At 38.1% G+C, this 20,354-nt stretch overlaps 1 protein-coding gene across 2 annotated transcripts in view; it reads left to right on the top strand.

Moving 5' to 3' along the window:
- Window positions 1-20,354, top strand: part of LOC107685573 (DEP domain-containing mTOR-interacting protein-like) — a 40,595-nt gene that overhangs the window by 13,042 nt on the left and 7,199 nt on the right. For both annotated transcript variants that reach the window (XM_016482209.1, XM_016482208.1), the window contains 5 exons: window positions 50-228; window positions 5,692-5,874; window positions 8,808-8,945; window positions 17,992-18,062; window positions 18,959-19,063. In XM_016482209.1, the coding sequence (XP_016337695.1) occupies window positions 50-228; window positions 5,692-5,874; window positions 8,808-8,945; window positions 17,992-18,062; window positions 18,959-19,063 (676 nt within the window). The remainder of the gene's footprint in view (window positions 1-49; window positions 229-5,691; window positions 5,875-8,807; window positions 8,946-17,991; window positions 18,063-18,958; window positions 19,064-20,354) is intronic.

The raw sequence follows: 20,354 nt of genomic DNA, 5'->3' as shown, positions 1-20,354 counted from the left end.
ATACGCAATGAGTTTGACACGTTAATAAGTACGCTGTCTCTCTCGGCAGGTTGATGAACACTGAAAACACCCTGCTGCAGACGCGTGAAGAGGAGGGAGTGACGTATGAGCGGACGCTGGTGGCCTCAGAGTTTATAGACTGGCTCCTGCAGGAAGGTGAAATGCCCACCAGAGAGGAGGCTGAGCGGTTGGGACGCAGATTGCTGGAGCATGGCATCATTCAGCATGGTGAGCAAAGCACATGGGTAGAATAGATTCATGCAGCATACACCTTATTCTTTGATGAAGAGTGCCCTCCCTGATGTACATAACAGAAAAATTTCGGAGATCACTAATAAAAATGCTTCAGTTTTGCGTTTTTTCTCTTTTATTATGCATATTACCATAACAAGATTTAATATGGCCATAAACATTTCTTATTTGTTAATTTCCATTACTGAAATTGAATAATGACAGTCGTATGTTCTACTGAGTACAACAAATTTGTCAGCGATCTTTTTTGCATTCAGAGGAACATGTTACTCTCATCACAACATTAGTGTGACTCCTGGATATTTTCAAAGGCGTGCAATGATAATCACAAGAAATTTTTTTTTTTTTACATTTTGGCTTTTTTTCTGGCATGCAACAAGAAAATAAGTAAATAAGCATTATAATTTTTTTGTTTTGTTTTTGTTTTTTAAAGAAACTTAAAAAATAAAATGTCAAAGATTTTATATATATATTTTTTAATTATTCACTTATATAAATGGTTATATATATAACTATTTATTGTTATTTGGTAATGTTTATTAAAAATGTATTTTCTTTTGTGTGTGTGTGTGTGTGTGTGTGTGTGTGTGTGTGTGTGTAGGTCAATATAACTAAAAATCAGATAATTTAACTTTTTTTATAATAAGGCAAGATTAGATTTTAGGTTGAAAAATGTCATGTAGTGTGACTTCCCAAAAACCGTCATGACATATATAAAACAATGCATTTTACCTTTTCTTTAAATAAACATTAAGATGCACTCATCGTGTATTAAAGGTGTAATGAAAATGTTATTGCTTCTTACTTTATAGTTACACAACATGAGATTTTTATATTACATTAAATGAAACCTTTCTTGAAAAAAAAAAAGTTTGGATAACTAAAATGCACTAAATCAAACTTTCATTTGGTCATTTAAATTGAACATAACTTTAAAGGTATGGACCTACTGATCCAAAGTCACTGATTGACATTGTTTTAGATGGCATTGTTCCTGAATTTAAGTTCATGGTTTGCTGCATGAACTTAAAGAGATGATCTGTTATCATTTATGACAGATTATTAACAATGTTGATAACCAAACCGTTTCTACTCCCCATGGCCAACAAGTGTTTGGATATCCACATTTTTCAAAATATCTTCTTCTGTGTTCATCAGAAGAAAAAAAATTATACAGGTTTAGAACGACATGAGGGTGAGTAAATGATGACAGAATTTTCACTTTTGGTAAACTATCCCTTTAATACTGTTTATTTGATCATTGATTTGTAGTCTAATTTGCTCATCATGACATGCATCATCCTTTAATATATATATGCATTCAAGAAAATGTGCAGTATTACATTTATTTGTGTTATTAAATATGACAAGGGGTGATTGGTGGAGTCATGATTCAACAAGAGGAAAGACTCTTTGATGGTCAGCAACAGATGGACATACCTCTGACCAGGCAACAGCCAAACACAGCGTGACACACTAGAACACATCTACACAAAAGGATTTACATGCATAAACAACAGCCGTATACACACACCCAATACAGACCTGTGCACACACACAAATAGTGGCTACCACAGAACAGAGCTATACCCTTCAGTTTAGTCACACACACCCAACAGTCACATGCACAGCAGCACAATCAGAGCCCTGTTGAGTCTGATACAGTGTCTTTGTTTGACAGCACCTTTCCTGTCTGATTTCTGCTGACTTTGAGAAATCTGCCAAAGGCATCACAGACTGCCTCGTCTGACCTCTCCCTCTGCACAGAATTTTTTTTTTTTACATTAAATTAAATTGAGACAAACTTTCAACACAATTAAGTTAAGCCTTAAAAAACAACAACAATAAAAAAAAAACATTTAACATACCTTAAATCTAAATAGTTTGGCCTACTAGATGCAATGGATTTTTTCCCCCAAGTAATTAAATGCTTTTAATTTATACATAATGCATATAATGTATAATATCATTACCCCCTTTTTTATTTATTAATTTGTTTAATTTCCTTTTTTTTTTTTTTTTTTTGGCAACTGATACATATTTTCAGGTGTGCAACAAGAAATAAATGCACCATTTTTAATTGCATTAATTTAATACATAACATCAATTATTATTAAAAAAATGTCATTTTTTTTAATTAAATATGAACATTTTTAAATAAGTCACTGTTCACTATCAGTCCTTATTCCTAAACTCCTCAACAACATGCTTATTTCTCAGCTTAAATAAATGCACACTTGCCAACTGAATCAGTGTCTCTCTCTCTCTATTATATTCATAGAAAAACCACACCATTACTGAACAAAGGTTTTGCCCTGACTTGAATTTAGCTGACACATTTGGATACAGTCAACACAAATCAGATCATGACAGGGCATCCTGGGAAATCTGCTGTTTTAAACCAACAAATCAGTGAAAAAACCTGGAGATGAATTATTATTTTTTTGCCTAGGGCAGTAGGGCAAAGGATACGGTAGAGATGAAAGGAGGAAAGAAAAGTAGGCTTTCAGCCTTTCTTGCTGTTATGCCACTTCTGGCCCCTCTCAGCCTCTAGCTGTTAGCAGAGAGAGGCCCCCTGACATGAAGTTGTGTAACTGGAAGTGTTGAGCTTGACTGTGACTCTGCACTGTCGAGAGGCATGTGTAAATCTGTTGTCAGTGTTTCACAGCCAGTGAAAGTTGCACTGCACAGTTGTACGATGAATGATGAAGCATGACAAGTTACACAAATGAACTCATTCCCCCTCTGTTAGGCACAGCAGTGATCTCCACAACCAGAAAGCATGTTCTCTGCTTTTCCTGCATTTGCTTGTGGGTTGGCTGTGGATGTATGTGCTCAGCTGTATGTGTGGGAGTTTTGTTCAGGAGGACACAGTGAGTGGAGAGTTTAGTTGATTGAAAACACCATTTTTAGCATGATTTGGGCTAAAGAAGCTACCTTTATGATACTATTTTAATGAGCTATTAATGCTGAGTTATGTCCATTAAATAATCTATGTTCATTTAATTTTCATAGAAATTCTGATTGAAAAGACTGATCTATATTTTTCACCCATTTCATCAGTGTTACAAAAGTGCTTGTTCTGCTTCAGATTAACCCAGTGTTGAACGTTTTTTATTTTTCGCATACATATTTGATCCTGGACCACAAAACCAGTCATAAGTAGCACGGGTATATTTGTAGCAATAGCCAACAATACATTGTATGGGTCAAAATTATAGATTTTTCTTTTATGCCAAAAATCATTAGTATATTAAGTAAAGATCATGTTCCTTGAAGATATTTAGTAAATTTCCTACCATAAATATATCAAAACTTAATTTTTGATTAGTAATGTGCATTACTAAGGACTTAATTAGGACAACTTTAAAGGCGATTTTCTCAATATTTTGATTTTTTTTGGCACCCTTAGATTCCAGATTTTGAAGTAGTTGTATCTCAGCCAAATATTGTCCTATCCTAACAAACCATACATTAATGGAAAGCTTATTTATTCAGAAAAATTGACCCTTATGACTGGTTTTGTGGTCCAGGGTCACATATTATATTTGATGAAGTGCAGTGAAATGGTTTTCCCTAGTTCGCACAGTGCACATCTGTTTCCAACATTAATAAAAAGTCAGCATATTAGAATGATTTCTGAAGGAAATTATATATACACTAACTCCACCCACCAACGTGTGATTGGGGTAGTCAACACTATAAAAGACTATTATCAAACAACGGCTCCAGTGGTGTAGGTGGTAAAGTGCGTGCCGTGGTCCTTTTGACACAATTGACCTGAGTTCGAATCCACCTTTTGCCGAACTTTATCACTTAGGAAAGGCATTTATTTCCAATAAAAATGAAGTAAATAATCAAAAAGTTAAAAATAAAGTATCGGGTAGGGTTAGGGTAGGCATAGGAAGGGGTTTATTGTCCCAATAAGGTGGCATCCATTTAATAATTTGAATTAAAATGATAATTTACACTCAATACTTATTGCATACTGTTTTATAATGTACAATACTGAGATACAGTTAATTGCCACTATTTGCAATAAGTAGAATAAATAGCAGAAAATCCTGTTATTTTAACATAGTGTAAATAGAATCTATAGCTATTTGCACTTAGTGTAAATGGCATCTATCGCTAAGAAACTATGCTATTTTCACTTAGTGTTTTTAATAAAAATCATTAAAAATCTTTGAAAAACTGATCCTAAACTCTTGAACGGTAGGGTATATGTCATTTTTATTTTGCCTTTTGATATTTATTTGTCAATTTATATGTAATGTCATTTTTTATTTTATATTTTTCTGTACTTTTATATCTCTGTATGTGCCATAAAATTGCAAACTGTGGCCATGTTACATGAGTAAGCAGAAAAATGGACCAGGCTTTTTGCATACAGGCAAAACACTTGTTCTGCTAGACTAGCCATGTAGTGATAGTCAGACAATGAGTTAGTGTTTAGCTCATTTAGCTCAGCTCTCTCCCACACACATTTATCTGCATTCCTCTGCACCACAAATCATATGCATCCACTATGCTTCACTGCCCATAACATATCCGATTGATTTTGCTTGTTTTAAAGGAATAGTTTACCCAAAAATGAAAATTTTGTCCTCATTTACTCACCCTCATGTCGTTCCAAACATGTATAAGTTTCTTTCTTATGCTGAACACAAAAGAAAATATTTTGACGAACCAAACAGTTGTTGGTCCCCATTGACTTTCATAGTAGGTAATGATTTTTGGCATAAAAGAAACATTTATAATTTTGACCCATACAATGTTTTTTTGGCTATTGCTAAAAATATACCCAAGCGACTTAAGACTGGTTTTGTGGTCGAGGGTCACATATCTTCTTGTATGTTTAACAAAAGAATGAAACTCATACAGGTTGGGAACAACATGAGGGTGAGTAAATGATTACAAAATTTTCATTTTTGGGTGAACTATTCCTTTAAATCCTTTTTCCAGTTTTTAGAAATCTCAATATTTTATTGAGTGTTAGGAGTTTAGGATTGCTCTCTATTGATTCTAAGATGGCATGTGCACCTCTTACACAAACACCCTCAATCTCGCATACTGCACTTAAGACTTGGTTAAACTTGGTTTTCCTGCTTCTAGCAAAAAAAAAAAAAAAAATATATATATAATTAAATAAATAAATAATAAGAAGGGATTTCAGCTTTTTCTGCTATTGTGCAACTTCTGCCTAATTAATGAAATGAAATATAAATATATATGTTAATAAATATTATGTTTTTCTTCAATTAAAAAAAAAAGCCTTGAAGGTGAAATCCAAAATATTAATATTGTGTTGAGTTTTGTATTTATTTTGTCTTTCACTTCTAGATTTTGGACCATTGTGGCTTGACTGGTCACGTCTTTAATCCCAGTAAACTGACATATGACCTCCTCTCGTTGTGCATTTCTTATTTTTCCCCCTAGTTTCTAATAAGCACCATTTTGTGGATGGCGGACTGCTTTACCAATTCAGGATGAATTTCCGGCGGCGACGGCGGCTGATGGAGCTTTTGAACGAGCGTTTTCGCAGCATACCGGAGAACCACGACAGCCCTTTCTGTCTGCGCAAACAGGGCTCTGAGGGGGGAAACACCAGCTTCCTTTCAGGTTAGTCCACAATCATAAAGGAAATCTGCAGAATGCATGCACAACTGTGTTCATTACATCCAGTAGTTTGTGATATTGATTTTTAGGTTTAGCAGACACAGCTGTGGTCATTCACAGTGGCAGGTAGACAATGAACTTCTGGATGTGGTCTCATGCATTTTAATTTGCTGCTGATGCAGTGCACGGGTAGATAATGAAGATAGGACAACCAAAATCAATTTCAACGTAATAAGGAAGTTGCTGAAATGACAAATCTTGAGCACACATGTTGTGAAAGAGTGGAAAACATCGCATTCAGTTTGAAGTGTCATATTTGTGTACAAACATCTAATAAGCTAAAATGAGATGTACTTTTGTCCGCTGATTTAAATAATGTTTACTTTTTTTTAATTTAAAATATTTAACTGATTTATTGTATGATATGTAAGCATATAAGCAAATAAATCACAGTGAATTGCATATATCAATATTTCCTGACAAAATCCCCTAAATGAAGATTATTCATAGACAAATGCATTTTTATGTTATACTTTATTATCAAATTATTAATGTTAACAACATCAGCATTGCGTGACTGAGTATAGTGTGTGTAGATTTCAATTTCTGTACAGTCTAATATCTCATTTTCATACCATTCGAATTTCATACCAAGAAATTATTTTAACCCAAAAGGCAAATTATGCTCCCTTCGAACTGGTTGTCTTTAAAATACAAATCTTGTGTAATCCCAGGCTATCTGTAATCAGAAGCACATTTAAAACTGGAATATAATTTAATTTCATTCACATGTTTAATAAACACATAATCCTTTCTGGATTACAATCCGCAATCAAAATGGTACATTTAATTATAGCTGCTGTGAGAAAAGGCTATAAACGATCGGCCACCTGCAGCATCCTCACATGCGATAGTCTAGTAGTCGGGAAAACTTCTTTATGTTTACAGACGTGACGTAATGACGCAGCAGCATGCTCAAAATTCCCGCGAAAACCTACCCGTACCACTCAAATTAGAAAAAATTATTTATAAGCTAACCGATGTGAATTGGGCTAAAGTAAGGCGATAGTTTTGAACACTGGATGGTTATGTACTTGCTCAAATATTGCTTTCGGATCATTTTTAACCAAAAAAAGTTACGGACTGCAGCTTTAACTTTTGTTTAGATTTACAACATTTAGATTCATGCTAGTATTATACTAGACAAAGCTAGAATATAGCCCTTAATCATGTTGAATAATGAATTACAGTAAATGTAAACTCAGATTCAGTTTCAGATCAAGTGTTTTTTTACAGTGTTGGCCTGTAGATTCAGTATCATGCTGTCATGAGTCAGTAGAGGAAGTTAGCTCAGTGTGTCTTGGGACTGGGCCTCTCTGGTTCCTCTTCTCAGAGCTGAATAAAATATGAACTGTCATTTTTCATGCGCCTGTGGTGTGTGTATTATATGTATGGTGTGCCTTTGTTTAAACATATGCAAGTGTGTAAATTCAAGTTTTATAACTACCAGTCAGGTTGATTAGCACACAACACTTTTTCTTTTTTATCGCATGTTTTGATGGCAATATAATCAGTGTTTTTTTTTCTGACAACAGTGCAATTTATTTATTAATTATTTGCACTTATTTATAATTTCACAATGATATTACTCAAAATAAATACAATAATGAAAAAACAATGATGAATAAAAATATGATGGAATTCTTTTTTTATTTATTTTCTTATTTATATTTATTTATTTAATTATTTAGTTATATACTGAAATAAAAATGTATAATTATATGATACAATTTTAAATAAAGCATTTTCAATTGACCAGTGATTAGCCATTTGTTTAATTAATGTTTAAAAGGACTTACATTTCTATGAATAAATAAACAAAGAATAAATAAACAAGAAATATGACTTTTATCAGTTTGAAAGGTTGATTTATATACATTTTCATATATATTTTATAGACATTGTACAGTGGTGTGAAAAAGTGTTGGCCCCGTTCCTGATTTCTTATTTTTTTGCATGTTTGTGCAGGACAATGATCCAAAACACACCAGCAAGTCCACCTCTGAATGGCTGAAGAAAAACAAAATGAAAACTTTGGAGTGGCCTAGTCAAAGTTCTGACCTGAATCCTGTTGAGATGCTGTGGCATGATGTTTGATGATCTGAAACATTAAAGTGTGACAAACATGCAAAAAAATAAGAAATCAGGATTACACAAATCCAAAATAAGATTTTGTTTACATAATATGTGTGTATACTGTGTATATTTACTTTTATTTTGGATGCGATTAATCACGATTAATCGTTTGACAGTACAAATTTTTTTAATTATAAAAATGTGAAGAGTGGTATTGTTAGCATTTATCTATAATTAGCTCTATACACTCTCAGAAAAAAAGGTACAAAGTCTGTCACCGTGGCAGTACCTTCTCAAAAAGTACATTTTTGTACCTTTTAGGTATAAATATGTACACTTTAGGTACTTATATGTGCCTTTAAAACACCAATATGGACCCTTCAGGTACAAAGATGTACCTTTTGAATAGGTACCATCTCAGTGACAGCTTTTTAACCTTTTTTTCAGAGCGTGTATATAGCTAGAAGTCTAATGTATGTCTATTTTGATAGCTAGCTAAACGTGTGTATGTGTGTGTGTTCGTGCGTGATGCTGTTTGCCATACAATACGTTTATGTTAAAAGGAGAACACTAACAGATGTTAGGCATCTGAACTGTTATTTCAGTTAGTAAATGCACACAAAACGGATGTTGACATACCATAACATTATCACCACTGCACAAGCACTATTGGAATGATGTTTTGAGCTGGCAGAAGTGTTGCGTGTGTATTTTAACTGAATTCTATTCTCTCTCTCGCTTCCTCTTGTACAGACTCTATCTAACCTTATTTCTTCCTTTCTCAATCTCCTTCCCCTCAGTAAGCCCCACTAAAGAGATAAAGGTGGTGTCAGCAGTACGGCGGAGCAGTATGAGCAGTAGTTGTGGCAGCAGCGGTTATTATAGCAGCAGCCCCACACTCAGCAGCAGCCCCCCTGTGCTCTGCAACCCAAAGTCTGGTAAGAAAAGCCCCCTTCTGTGCTCAAACATCCCACATACATCAACTAATTTGGGCATTTCAGCATAAAAAATGACACACGTCATCTTTAAGGTCATCAGGTCAGTTTTGATGTCTTGTTGTCTTTACATTTCTCAACCTTCACGTTTACATTAGCAAACCAGTTAGCATTAGCTTTAGCACTTATTTTTTACACCATCTCTGCTCTCTTTTTATGGTTAAATAAAATGGGCTGGCTTTTTATAGCACCAAAACACTGTGCATTTCTCAAGCCGCAGACAACTTACTGAGATTCTGTAAACCATATGCTGCTCTTTGTGGGCTTTTAGGTTTTCGAATTGCTAAGGATGCTAAGAGTTTTGCTTGTGGTGTGTTTAGGGTTGCCAACTGTCCCGTATTAGCCGGGACGTCCTGTATTTTGGGCCTAATTGATTTGTCCCGTACGTGACATCCCTTGTCCCGTTTTTTGACTGCTATGCTGATCTAACCACTGACTGATACAACAGCAGCAGTGCTGATCACTTGAGAATGATCACCGTTACCTGTCATCATCCAATCACAGCCCCCCTCACGCAGTATACGTTAAGTAAATCAGAAATCGTGAACATAACTGTTCGAGGAAGGCTGCGCAATCCTCTGCCGGCTCGTCACTCCCGCCTCACAGCAAGCCAATTCCGTCCGTGTTTTCACTTTAGTAAATCAGTTTTGGTGAATACAAACGACGTGATTATTTTTCATGAGTCCAACATCCTGCCGCGCAAGAGACGTGACCAGACGAGACGTAAGGGAAGTCGTCTTTCACTATTGTAATGTTGTTAAATAGAGAAAAACATTTTATATTTAAGTTACTAATAGCATAATTCTTAACCTTGGACCTTATTCTTGAAACACAAAATGACCAATAAAAAGGTGTCAAGCACCAATAATAGCAGCCCATATTAAATCTATAAGCTGTCTTTAATTGAAAAATACGCATTTTCATGCATACTATATGTGTGTGTGTGTGTGTGTGTGTACACGGTCACTTGTTTCCTAAAAAGAAGAAAAATAAAGACTGACATCTTTATTTAACCTAAATCTGTAATTACAGTTATTTAATTTTAGTTATATAATTCATATACATATCATTTATATCATTTCATATCATGTATTTATATCATTTCATATACATAATTTGATTTAATAATATCCCAATTTGAAGCAAAAACAGAATGTTCTGACTAGCTTTGTGAAATACTACATGCCTGAACGAAGCAAACAGGAGATGCTCTGAATGAGACGCATTTTCACTCTCTGACAGCAGGAGGCGCTTCTGGAACACCAGATACAGTGTTTCTTTGGTTACCGCTGTAAACAAAGCAACACTGCGCTGAAACACTGCTTTAATATGAACTATACAGAGAAGATTAAAAGAAAATACCACACAAACTTTTCTGAAGACAGTCAGTTCCCCTCAGAAACGCATTCATATAAACCCCCAAATCAATATTGAGGATTTTCTTCCAATAGTTCGTGCATCATGAACAGTGAGTGATCTGCCTGCTACAGTATTTTTCTCTGTGCGTCCATCTTCAGCGTCTCTGGCCTGTGTTAACGGGCGTTTACAGACTTCATACTTTCACATAAATGACATTGTGGAAAACGATTGCATTGCAACGCAGTTTGTGCAAGTCCAGAACAGAGATGAGTTGCTTGCAATAAGACAAAAAACGTCCGGTTGCCGATCGCGTAAGTTCCAGGGGAAGCTCCTTCAGTCGTCCTACACACACGTGACTGACCGCTTGCTCGCACCAACAGGAGGAGGAGGGTCGTGTTACTCTCTACACTGCACTCAACCTGAGGGATTCCTACACTTTCAGTCTTCGAGGAGACATGAAAAACAGCGCATACCGCAGCAACGGTATAACGGAAAATATTAGCGTGAAACCGTGAAAATTTCAAATCGCGGTATACCTTGAAACCGGTAATCGGCCCATGCCTATCAGCAACCCTAGGTGTGTTACTGTTTCTTTAACAGAACATGCTGTGTAGAGCGTGTCATGTATCTGCAGCAGATACAGTAGACGTCTAATGTGTTTCTAAAGAGCTCTGTGGGTTAGTCAGAAGGTTGTGTGTTTGTGTGCTTTCGGGCCATAAAGCCACATCAGCCAGTTGTCCCTCTGTTCCTTTTGGCCTTCCTCCACTGTAATTGTGCTTGTTAACAGTAATTCTAAGTGGCGTCGGCCGTGTAGTTCCCATGAACTTTTTCACCCCTCTGACAGAGATTCTCCTTGTTAACTTGTACCAGCAGAATGAGTTAACAAGATTATATTTAATGTAGTAGTTCACACGGAAGATAAATAGTTCAGAATTTCCTTGGTATTATAACAGTGTGGTCATATTTACCATTGCTCTGTGAAATTTTGTGGGCTAAATCCAGTCATTTCAATAGAAATCTGCAGGAGTTTCATGTGAGGGCGAAAAGATTCCCTACACAGATTTCGCTTGTTGGTCATGCGCATTCGACACTTTGACCAACAGAAAGCTGGTTTGTTTTAAAAAGTGACTACTGTGTGAGTGATTCTACACTATTGCTATTCAACAATGGACCTTTTTTCCTGCAAAATATTACAGGAATTTCTCTAATATGGCCACACCTTAACTGCTGAGAGCTTTGTTCTAAATGTACACATTAAAGCCCAAAGTATACTTCAGTTTTGACTTTGTTTATACGTACAGTCAGGCACATAGCCTTTCAAAATGTACTCCACTTGATAGATTGCACAAACAGAAGAGGTTGGACAATCTAAAATCTTAATCATTATTCTTTGTTATACTATGGAGCTGTTGAAAACTTGAATCTGATTGGTTGACGAACATTCTAAGGTGTGCAATTATTTTCAGGGAAATATACGGCTAAAGTAGTTCCAGGCAGGTCTTGACCGCATTACATGTCCATATCAATTCGCCAAATGATTTCAGTTATTTAAAAGTCTACAAGAATCTGCAACAGCAAAAGAACCAAAACCCACAACGATACTGACCAAGCAAATAAATATAGAGGATAAAAATGACAAATTATTTCCATGTTTTTGCCACAGAATTACATTTTATTATGTACGGAAAGCACATACTCTCTTTCTCCCGCTCTGTCTCCTATACAAACGTACACACATACAGTACAGACACACAATCAAACAGAAACATGTTGTCAGTGCTGCTCTGACGATTTCATCAGTAAAATACATATGATCTTAAAAACTACAGAACGTTTCTCACTAGAAACAGATTGCTATTAGTAGAGATGCTGCTGCACTGTTGAGAGACACACAAACTCACAGAGGTAATTCACACACACTTAATCTCTCTCTCTCTCTGTCACACCCCTGTGGACTGTTGATTGTGGTCTCTCCCTCTGTGTCCTTATTTGGTTGTTCCTGTTCTCATTATTAGTTAATCACCTCATTGTGCTCACCTGTCTGCCCCTCGTTATCTGCCCTATATCTGTTCCTGTCTCTTGTATTCGAGTTTGTCGGTTATTGTGAATGTTGATGTCTACCCTGTCTGAATTCCCTGTTGTCAAGTCATTAAATATCCGTTTATTCGTCATCTTCGTCTTCCTGCCTGGTCTCTGGAACACCCTGCCCGTGACAGAATAACCGACCTCAAAAACAGTTTAAATTCCGTGTTGCCCTTCCGTTTGTTTTCCGGTTTTTCCTCAGTGTTTTTCTTTCCGTTGTGTCCCGGGACGGGCTCCCGATCCCCAGTTCCGCCCGGGACGGGCTCCCGATCCCCAGTTCCGCCCGGGACGGGCTCCCGATCCCCAGTTCCGCCCGGGACGGGCTCCCGATCCCCAGTTCCGCCCGGGACGGGCTCCCGATCCCCAGTTCCGCCCGGGACGGGCTCCCGATCCCCAGTTCCGCCCGGGACGGGCTCCCGATCCCCAGTTCCGCCCGGGACGGGCTCCCGATCCCCAGTTCCGCCCGGGACGGGCTCCCGATCCCCAGTTCCGCCCGGGAAGGGCTCCCGAGCCCCAGTTCCGCCCGGGAAGGGCTCCCGAGCCCCAGTTCCGCCCGGGAAGGGCTCCCGAGCCCCAGTTCCGCCCGGGAAGGGCTCCCGAGCCCCAGTTCCGCCCGGGAAGGGCTCCCGAGCCCCAGTTCCGCCCGGGAAGGGCTCCCGATCCCCTGGCGAGCCCGGGAAGGGCTCCCGATCCCCTGGCGAGCCCGGGAAGGGCTCCCGATTCCCTGTCGAGCCCGGGAATGGCTCCGGATTCCACGTCGAGCCCGGGACGGGCTCCTGATGCCCAGTTCCGCCCGGGACGGGCTCCTGATGCCCAGTTCCGCCCGGGACGGGCTCCTGATGCCCAGTTCCGCCCGGGACGGGCTCCTGATGCCCAGTTCCGCCCGGGACGGGCTCCTGATGCCCAGTTCCGCCCGGGACGGGCTCCTGATGCCCAGTTCCGCCCGGGACGGGCTCCAGTTCAGCCCGGGAAGGGCTCCTGATCCCCAGTTAAGCCCGGGAAGGGCTCCTGATTTCACGTTAAACCCGGGAAGGGCTCCTGATTCCTCGTTTAGCCCGGGAAGGGCTCCTGATCCCCAGTTAAGCCCGGGAAGGGCTCCTGATTTCTCGTTAAGCCCAGGAAGGGCTCCTGATCCCCATTTCCGCCCAGGAAGGGCTGCAGCCCAAGGGCTCGCTCCAGTGACCGCTTCTCGAAAATGCCCGCCCTCCCACTCACTCCAGCCTCCTCCACCGCTGTCGTCTGGCAGCCCCTCTGCTCGCCCTCAGCCCACCATCATTGCGGTGCGAGCCCCGCGGGACTGCCATCCTCCAGCGTCGCCGTGGTCTGAGTCTCCCTCACCTCCGCCTCCAGCCTCCGAGGCCCGGACTCCCCCTCGGTCCGTAGACCCCAGAGGAGCTCTGCCCCCTGCATCATTGCTGAGGGTGAGCTGACTATGGTGGGACATAAGGGCCAGAATATGGAGGGAATTCAGTGTCAAAACGAGGAGGAGAGACCTCGGAATCCTCAGTTTAGCCCAGGAAGGGCTCCCGATCCCCTGGCGAGCCTCGGAATGGCTCCCGATCCCCTCGCGAGCCTAGGAAGGGCTCCCGATCCCCTGGCGAGCCTCGGAATGGCTCCCGATCCCCTCGCGAGCCTAGGAAGGGCTCCCGATCCCCTGGCGAGCCTCGGAATGGCTCCCGATCCCCTCGCGAGCCTAGGAAGGGCTCCCGATCCCCTGGCGAGCCTCGGAATGGCTCTCGATCCCCTGTCGAGCCTAGGAATGGCTCGAAATGTTCCAAATTTGGAACATAACTTGGTGAGACATATGGCTTTGATTTTATAGCTATTTTAGAGTGCAACACATTTTATAAAATATTTATTTGATATAAAAAAATTGTAGACTACGTTATCTTTATTGTAAACTTCTATAACTTTTTTTTTTTTTACTTTTTTTTTTAAAATGCTTTCACTTCAGCAATAATTTGCTATGTGTCTTCTTTAAAAAGAGACCAAAAGACCATAGGTCTGTATTCCAAAGCATTCACGAATTACAACCATGTTGTAACAAGCATTGATAAGCAAGTGTTCTGTTTTCAGTGAATTTATACCCCCAAAGGGGCGACGTTTCCTAGGGGACACAAACATTAAAATAAAAAATAAGAGTCAAGTTTTGGAAAAAAAAAATCATGCAATTGTATTATTTGAGTCCCAATAAGATGGAAAATAGCAATAAATTAATTTTCTAATGTCTCTTTATGATTTTGCCCTTTTTAGGGTCAATAGCTGCATTAGTCTGCTATCAATGGCTGAAGCCTAAAATGACGTTGTGGATATAGCAACAGAGGCACAGGATGAGATGCGTAAGAAATTAATCATACATGCAAGAGCGTTTTAAGGACAAAAACCTGACGAATGTTTTGAAATACATTATCTGAATAATGTCTTTAGATGTGGTAACCGTAGTATAAGCATAATAATTTACTCTGGTCCATTTAATTATTAGTCGTGGCCACATTACCACCTCTGGTGTGCATTATTTTCTAATAATTCAGGGGCCCATGGTTAGTTACTCCATAATGTTTCCCTCCACCAAAGCTCCAAAATGTACTATCAAAGTGTTATGGGGTTCAATTATGGTACAACAATGCCATTTGACGCAAAACATGAGTGTGTCGATTGTATGGCTTCAGTAGGAGTTCTATATATAATATTTGTAATAGAAAATTTCTCCTTTTGTGCTCATCAAGATAAAAAGTCTTACATCTTAAGAACGAGTAAATGATGACAGACTTTCCAGTTTTGGATGAGCAATACCTTTATCGCTCATTATATTCAAGCTCCTCTCAGAATGAGTAAGTGCGTTAATCTTGATTACTTGATGATGCTGTCTATCACCACCCAGTGTCTAATAACAAATAAATCTAAGAAAAATCTATCAGAACAGATTGTAACATGCATTTTCTCTTTACCCTTATTTTACTATATCTCAATCTGTTTTATCCAGCTGTAGCTCCCTTCTGAGTGAGTGTTTGTGTGTGGAGTAGTAAACTCTCTGACCCATAAAAACTCTCAGGCTGAGAACTTTGAACAGTTAGTAGTACATGAGTAGTGTGTGTGTGTATGAGAGAGTCTGGCAAGAACACATCATCCCCTTCAGGACAGGCAAGGAGCACAGTCAGCAGGCAGAGAGACCGAAGAACATTTTATACACGCACAAACCCAGCGCTCTCCTCCTCCACCACCAAATTAGAACATTGGCCTCCAAGGCGAGCCTGAAGCATGCCTGCAATGAAGCATTCCACACCTATCACATGACTCAGCTTTCACTTTACCACAGCACAGCTCCCGCTCCGCTACAGTGAGGCCCACCGTTAAAACCAGACTTGTTTTTTGTCCAACAACAACGCAGATCCAAAATGCAATCTGTCATCAGAGCATTTAACGTTATAACATGTTGTACATTTTGAATTTATGAGGAAAATAGGCTGCTTTTCCAGATGTTGTGCCTTAATGCTTGTGTGTTTTACACAAAACACCGGTGTGTAAGGAGACGAGAATGTTCTGGGTTTGGCAGGGCTGTTGCATGCCTCTGATTGGTCAATTTGCTCATCCAATCCTGGGATTACTGAGCTCTCCTCCCAAAATTGGATGAGAACAAAATGTGAAAAAACAGTGAGGCCTGATACATCTACTTATGCACTTTTTTTGTCTCTCTCTCTCTCTCTCTCTCTCTCTCTCTCTCTCTCTCTCTCAATCCTTTTTCCCTGCGTTAAAAAGGCTGTGGCATTGTGTGTGAAAGGTTTCAGGCATGTACAGAATGACTTTGAAAGGGAAATGGACAGTTCATAGTTAAGAAAATACATGGCCTTGTGTTCCCTATATTGCACACATACAGATAATATTATGAAACAATGAAGGATGGTTCACTTTAAAACAAACACCTGTCCTTGTTTACTCACCTTAATATCATTCTTAGTTTGCATGCTTTTAATTTTTTTCAGTGTTTAATTTTTTCAGTGTAAACGCAAGAATACAAATGTGACCCTGGACCACAAAACCAGTCTTAAGTCGCTTATCAAAACTTAATTTTTGATTCATAATATGCATTGCTAAGAACTTCATTTGGATAACTTTAAAGGCGATTTTCTCAATATTTAGATTTTTTTTTTGCACCCTCAGATTCCAGATTTTCAAATAGTTGTATCTCGGCCAAATATTGTCCTATCCTAACAATTATCCTAACTTATTTATTCAGCTTTCAGATGATGTATAAATCTCAATTTCGAAAAATTGACCCTTATGACTGGTTTTGTGGTCCAGGGTCACAAATATTAACACATTTTTTTTTATACAATGACCGTTCATAGTGATCTTGTCTGTCAAGACTCAAAATTGACAAATACACATCAAATAAGTAGTCTGTATCAAAGTTAACTTTAATTAAATGTTTTAAACCTATTTTTCTTTATTTTTTATATTGTTACAGTTTCATTATTCATTCTACTTTCTAAGTGTATATTATTAATAATGATAATTTCATTTAGTTTTTAACAAAAAATATGTATATATATTTTTTCTTTTATAAAACTTAAAATTGTCCATGTACATACGATCAGTGATCAACATGCAAGTTTCTCCTTGCCATTGATACTAACTTGTTTACTGAGGATTGCAAAGCAGTATTTTAGAAATAAGGCAATAATTACATAATTATTTGATCACATATACAGTAATATTGTAAAATATTATTACAATTGAAAATAACTTTGTTTATCTTTTAATAGAGTTTAAAATGTAATTTATTTCTTTTCAGTTTTATACATCTATCAGTAATTATCTAATAGTGGCTAAAAAAGACATGCTACAAATGAATGAATACAAAGTAAATATTTTCCAGATATTATTCGTATGGCAAGATCTGCTTAAAGATTCTTCAAAAACAGGAGAAAATATTTGAGAGAATAACAGAATACAAGTTTGGAATAAGTTTTTTTTAGAGAACTATTCGTTATAGACACTACCTTATTTGTTATTTGCAATGTCCTTGTTACTACTATAAATTGGGCTCTGATCAGCCAATCAGGATCCAGTCAATAGCTGTGCAGTTGGATCTTGCTTTTGTGACTAAGTGGTTCAGGGTTTGGCTCACTCATTACATTACTGATGGAGAGATCAGGCTGATTTGAACCTCTTGTCCTAAATTAGACCATCATTATCAACCTCATTATTTCATTAAACACAAACCTTCCTCTCTCTCGCTCTCTCTCTCTCTCTCTCTCTCTCTCTCTCTCTGAAGAAGCACATGTTGTGTTTCAAGATGGCTTTTTGTTGACTTTTTAAATGAGGGATTATGGACTGCAGTATTAAATTACAATATAAATGAATAAAGTATTACTGTATAATTAGTAGTATAATGTGCGGAGTAAAGTAATAAACCAGTAGTGAATCAAACTCAATGTTGTTGCAGTGAATAGATAAACATGATTCTTTTATACCATGTGTTAAATAGTCACATGATTTACTGTTTAGAGTTCATGACTGAGGAACATTGTGTGTATATTATTTACAGTGCTAAAGAGACAAGTGAGCCCAGAGGAACTTCAGACTCCTGGTGGACCTTACATAAAGAAGACATTCACAGTAAGTCACTTTCACACACACACACACACGTTTACTTAGCTATCTAAATGGGGACATTCCATAGGCGTAATTGTTTTTATACTGTACAAACTGTATTTTCTATCGCCCTACACCAACCCTACACCTAAACCTACCCCTTACAGGAAACTTTCTGCATTTTTACAATTAACAAAAAACTTTGTTTACTTTATTTTTATACCAGTTTTACAAATGAGGACGTCCCCAAAGGGAGGTTTTTGGAGATTTTGTCAGGTTTAGCTCACTTTTGGGTACAAATTTGTCCCCAAAATATGGTTAAGTAGGTACAAACACACACACACACACACACACACACACACACTCCTGCCAAATGTGCTCAGACTCCAAGCTCTAATTGCATAACTATGTTTGGTTCTGAGAATCCATTTGCATGGAGGGAAACAGTTCACAACTAAAAATAGCAGCGAGAGGAAGTTTTTCCTCAGATGTGGAGATGATTCTAATCCTCAACTGGATCAACAGGAAAATCCAAGAGCAATTTAGGAGACTTTGAAATTTGATACTTTGTCATCAGCTGCCATGTACCTTTCTGTTTATTGTCATTTACTACATGTTTCTTGTCATGCATTTTGAATAAACCACATCCACTAATAATGACATTTAAAATCCATATTGAACCATATTGCTCCACAACTGCAATACCACCATCTGAATAGAAGTTTTAAAATGACCAAATATATATACACAATATACAAGTATATGGCACTGTAAAAAGAAAATCAGCTAAAATAAATCAATATATTTGACATTATGCAAGTATATGTAATGCATTACATTCATTAGAAGTAAAGTAAAGTAAAATGAAATGGATATCTCAGTGTATGACCTCCAATGTGTTTGGATGTATGTGTTTGCAGATTGTGGGAGACGCAGTGGGCTGGGGATTCGTGGTGAGAGGAAGTAAACCCTGCCACATCCAGGCAGTAGACCCCGGCGGACCCGCTGCAGCAGCGGGAATGAAGGTACAGTAGTCATACTGCAAAAGGAAATTTGTTATAGTGAGAAAACAGTATGTCTCATTCTTCAGGGATGCACTAATATTGAAATTTTGACCAAACCAATAAGCCAATAATTATTTTTAACTTCTGGCCAATAACCAATAAATGGACACAACCCACTATAATGGCTCTTAAAGGGATAGTTCATGCAAAAATGAAAATGTATTCACCCTTAGGCCATTCAAGATGACTTTCTTCAGTAAAACACAAATGATGATTTTTTTTGTGAACCCATGGTCCTTGTTGATTCCTAATATGCAAGTCAATGGGTGCCGTCACTTTGAGAGTAGTGAAAACAGGTTTAGGTATAACACAAAATGAACACCTGTGGCTTCTGACAATATATTGAGGTACATATGACAATATATATATTAGAGATGCACTGATCGATTGGCCAGGGATCGGAATCGGCCGATTTTCCTCGTGATCGGCCAGGATCGGTGATCGGCCGGTCAGTCTCACTTCTTTCCGATTTCGAGCCGATCCGTTTTGTTACCAGCTGCACAGGCAATAACGTCAGCCGTGCATTCTCGCACTTTTCTCTCCGACGACCTCTTCTCTCACACACACATCTCATTCGCGCACCACCACTGATCTATATTAGTGGAGCGCACAATCCGTGCTATGTCTCAAACAGCTTGTGAGCCACAAATACCAAAATAAGTGGCTAACTGCGCTAAAACATTCAAATACATAAAAATTTGTTAAAATGCCCATCTTGGCGAGTATCCAGTTGAACACAGTCAGTTTTGGAAAGTTAAATAGTTGAGAAAGAGAACGCATGTTGTGTAACAGTATATTGGGTCCGTGGATACACTCTTAAAGGGACCGCAGTCCAATATTTATGCTGCTGTCTGTCATGTTAATCAAAGAACAAAAGACAAAAAAAATAATTTTCTGCTCTTGACTAAATATGTTTTATAAATGTGTTATTTTACATTTGATTACTTTAATTTCTGTAGTATTTCTTAACTGAATAAAAACTTACTTAACCTGAAAAACTTAGTTTCATAGCTCTCTTTATTCTATTGCATTTATTTGTGCTGTTGTTTGCAATTTTTTATTTGTTCTTATTTTATTTGATCTTTTATTTTAAAAACTGACTTTTTACTTGTGTTTTTTTTATGAAAATAAAACTCTGCGTTGAAGAAAAGTAGATTTTTGTTTGTATATGCTGTCAATTATAGTTCTTAGAAAGAAAATCGGAACCTGCAAAAATCGGCATCGGCAGATCACACACACAAAAAAAAAAAAA

Source organism: Sinocyclocheilus anshuiensis, unplaced genomic scaffold (genome assembly GCF_001515605.1).
Source record: "Sinocyclocheilus anshuiensis isolate Anshui unplaced genomic scaffold, SAMN03320099.WGS_v1.1 scaffold185, whole genome shotgun sequence".
NCBI lineage: Eukaryota > Metazoa > Chordata > Actinopteri > Cypriniformes > Cyprinidae > Sinocyclocheilus > Sinocyclocheilus anshuiensis.
Note: the sequence above shows the minus strand (reverse complement) of the source record. Positions and strands in the feature narration are given on the sequence as shown.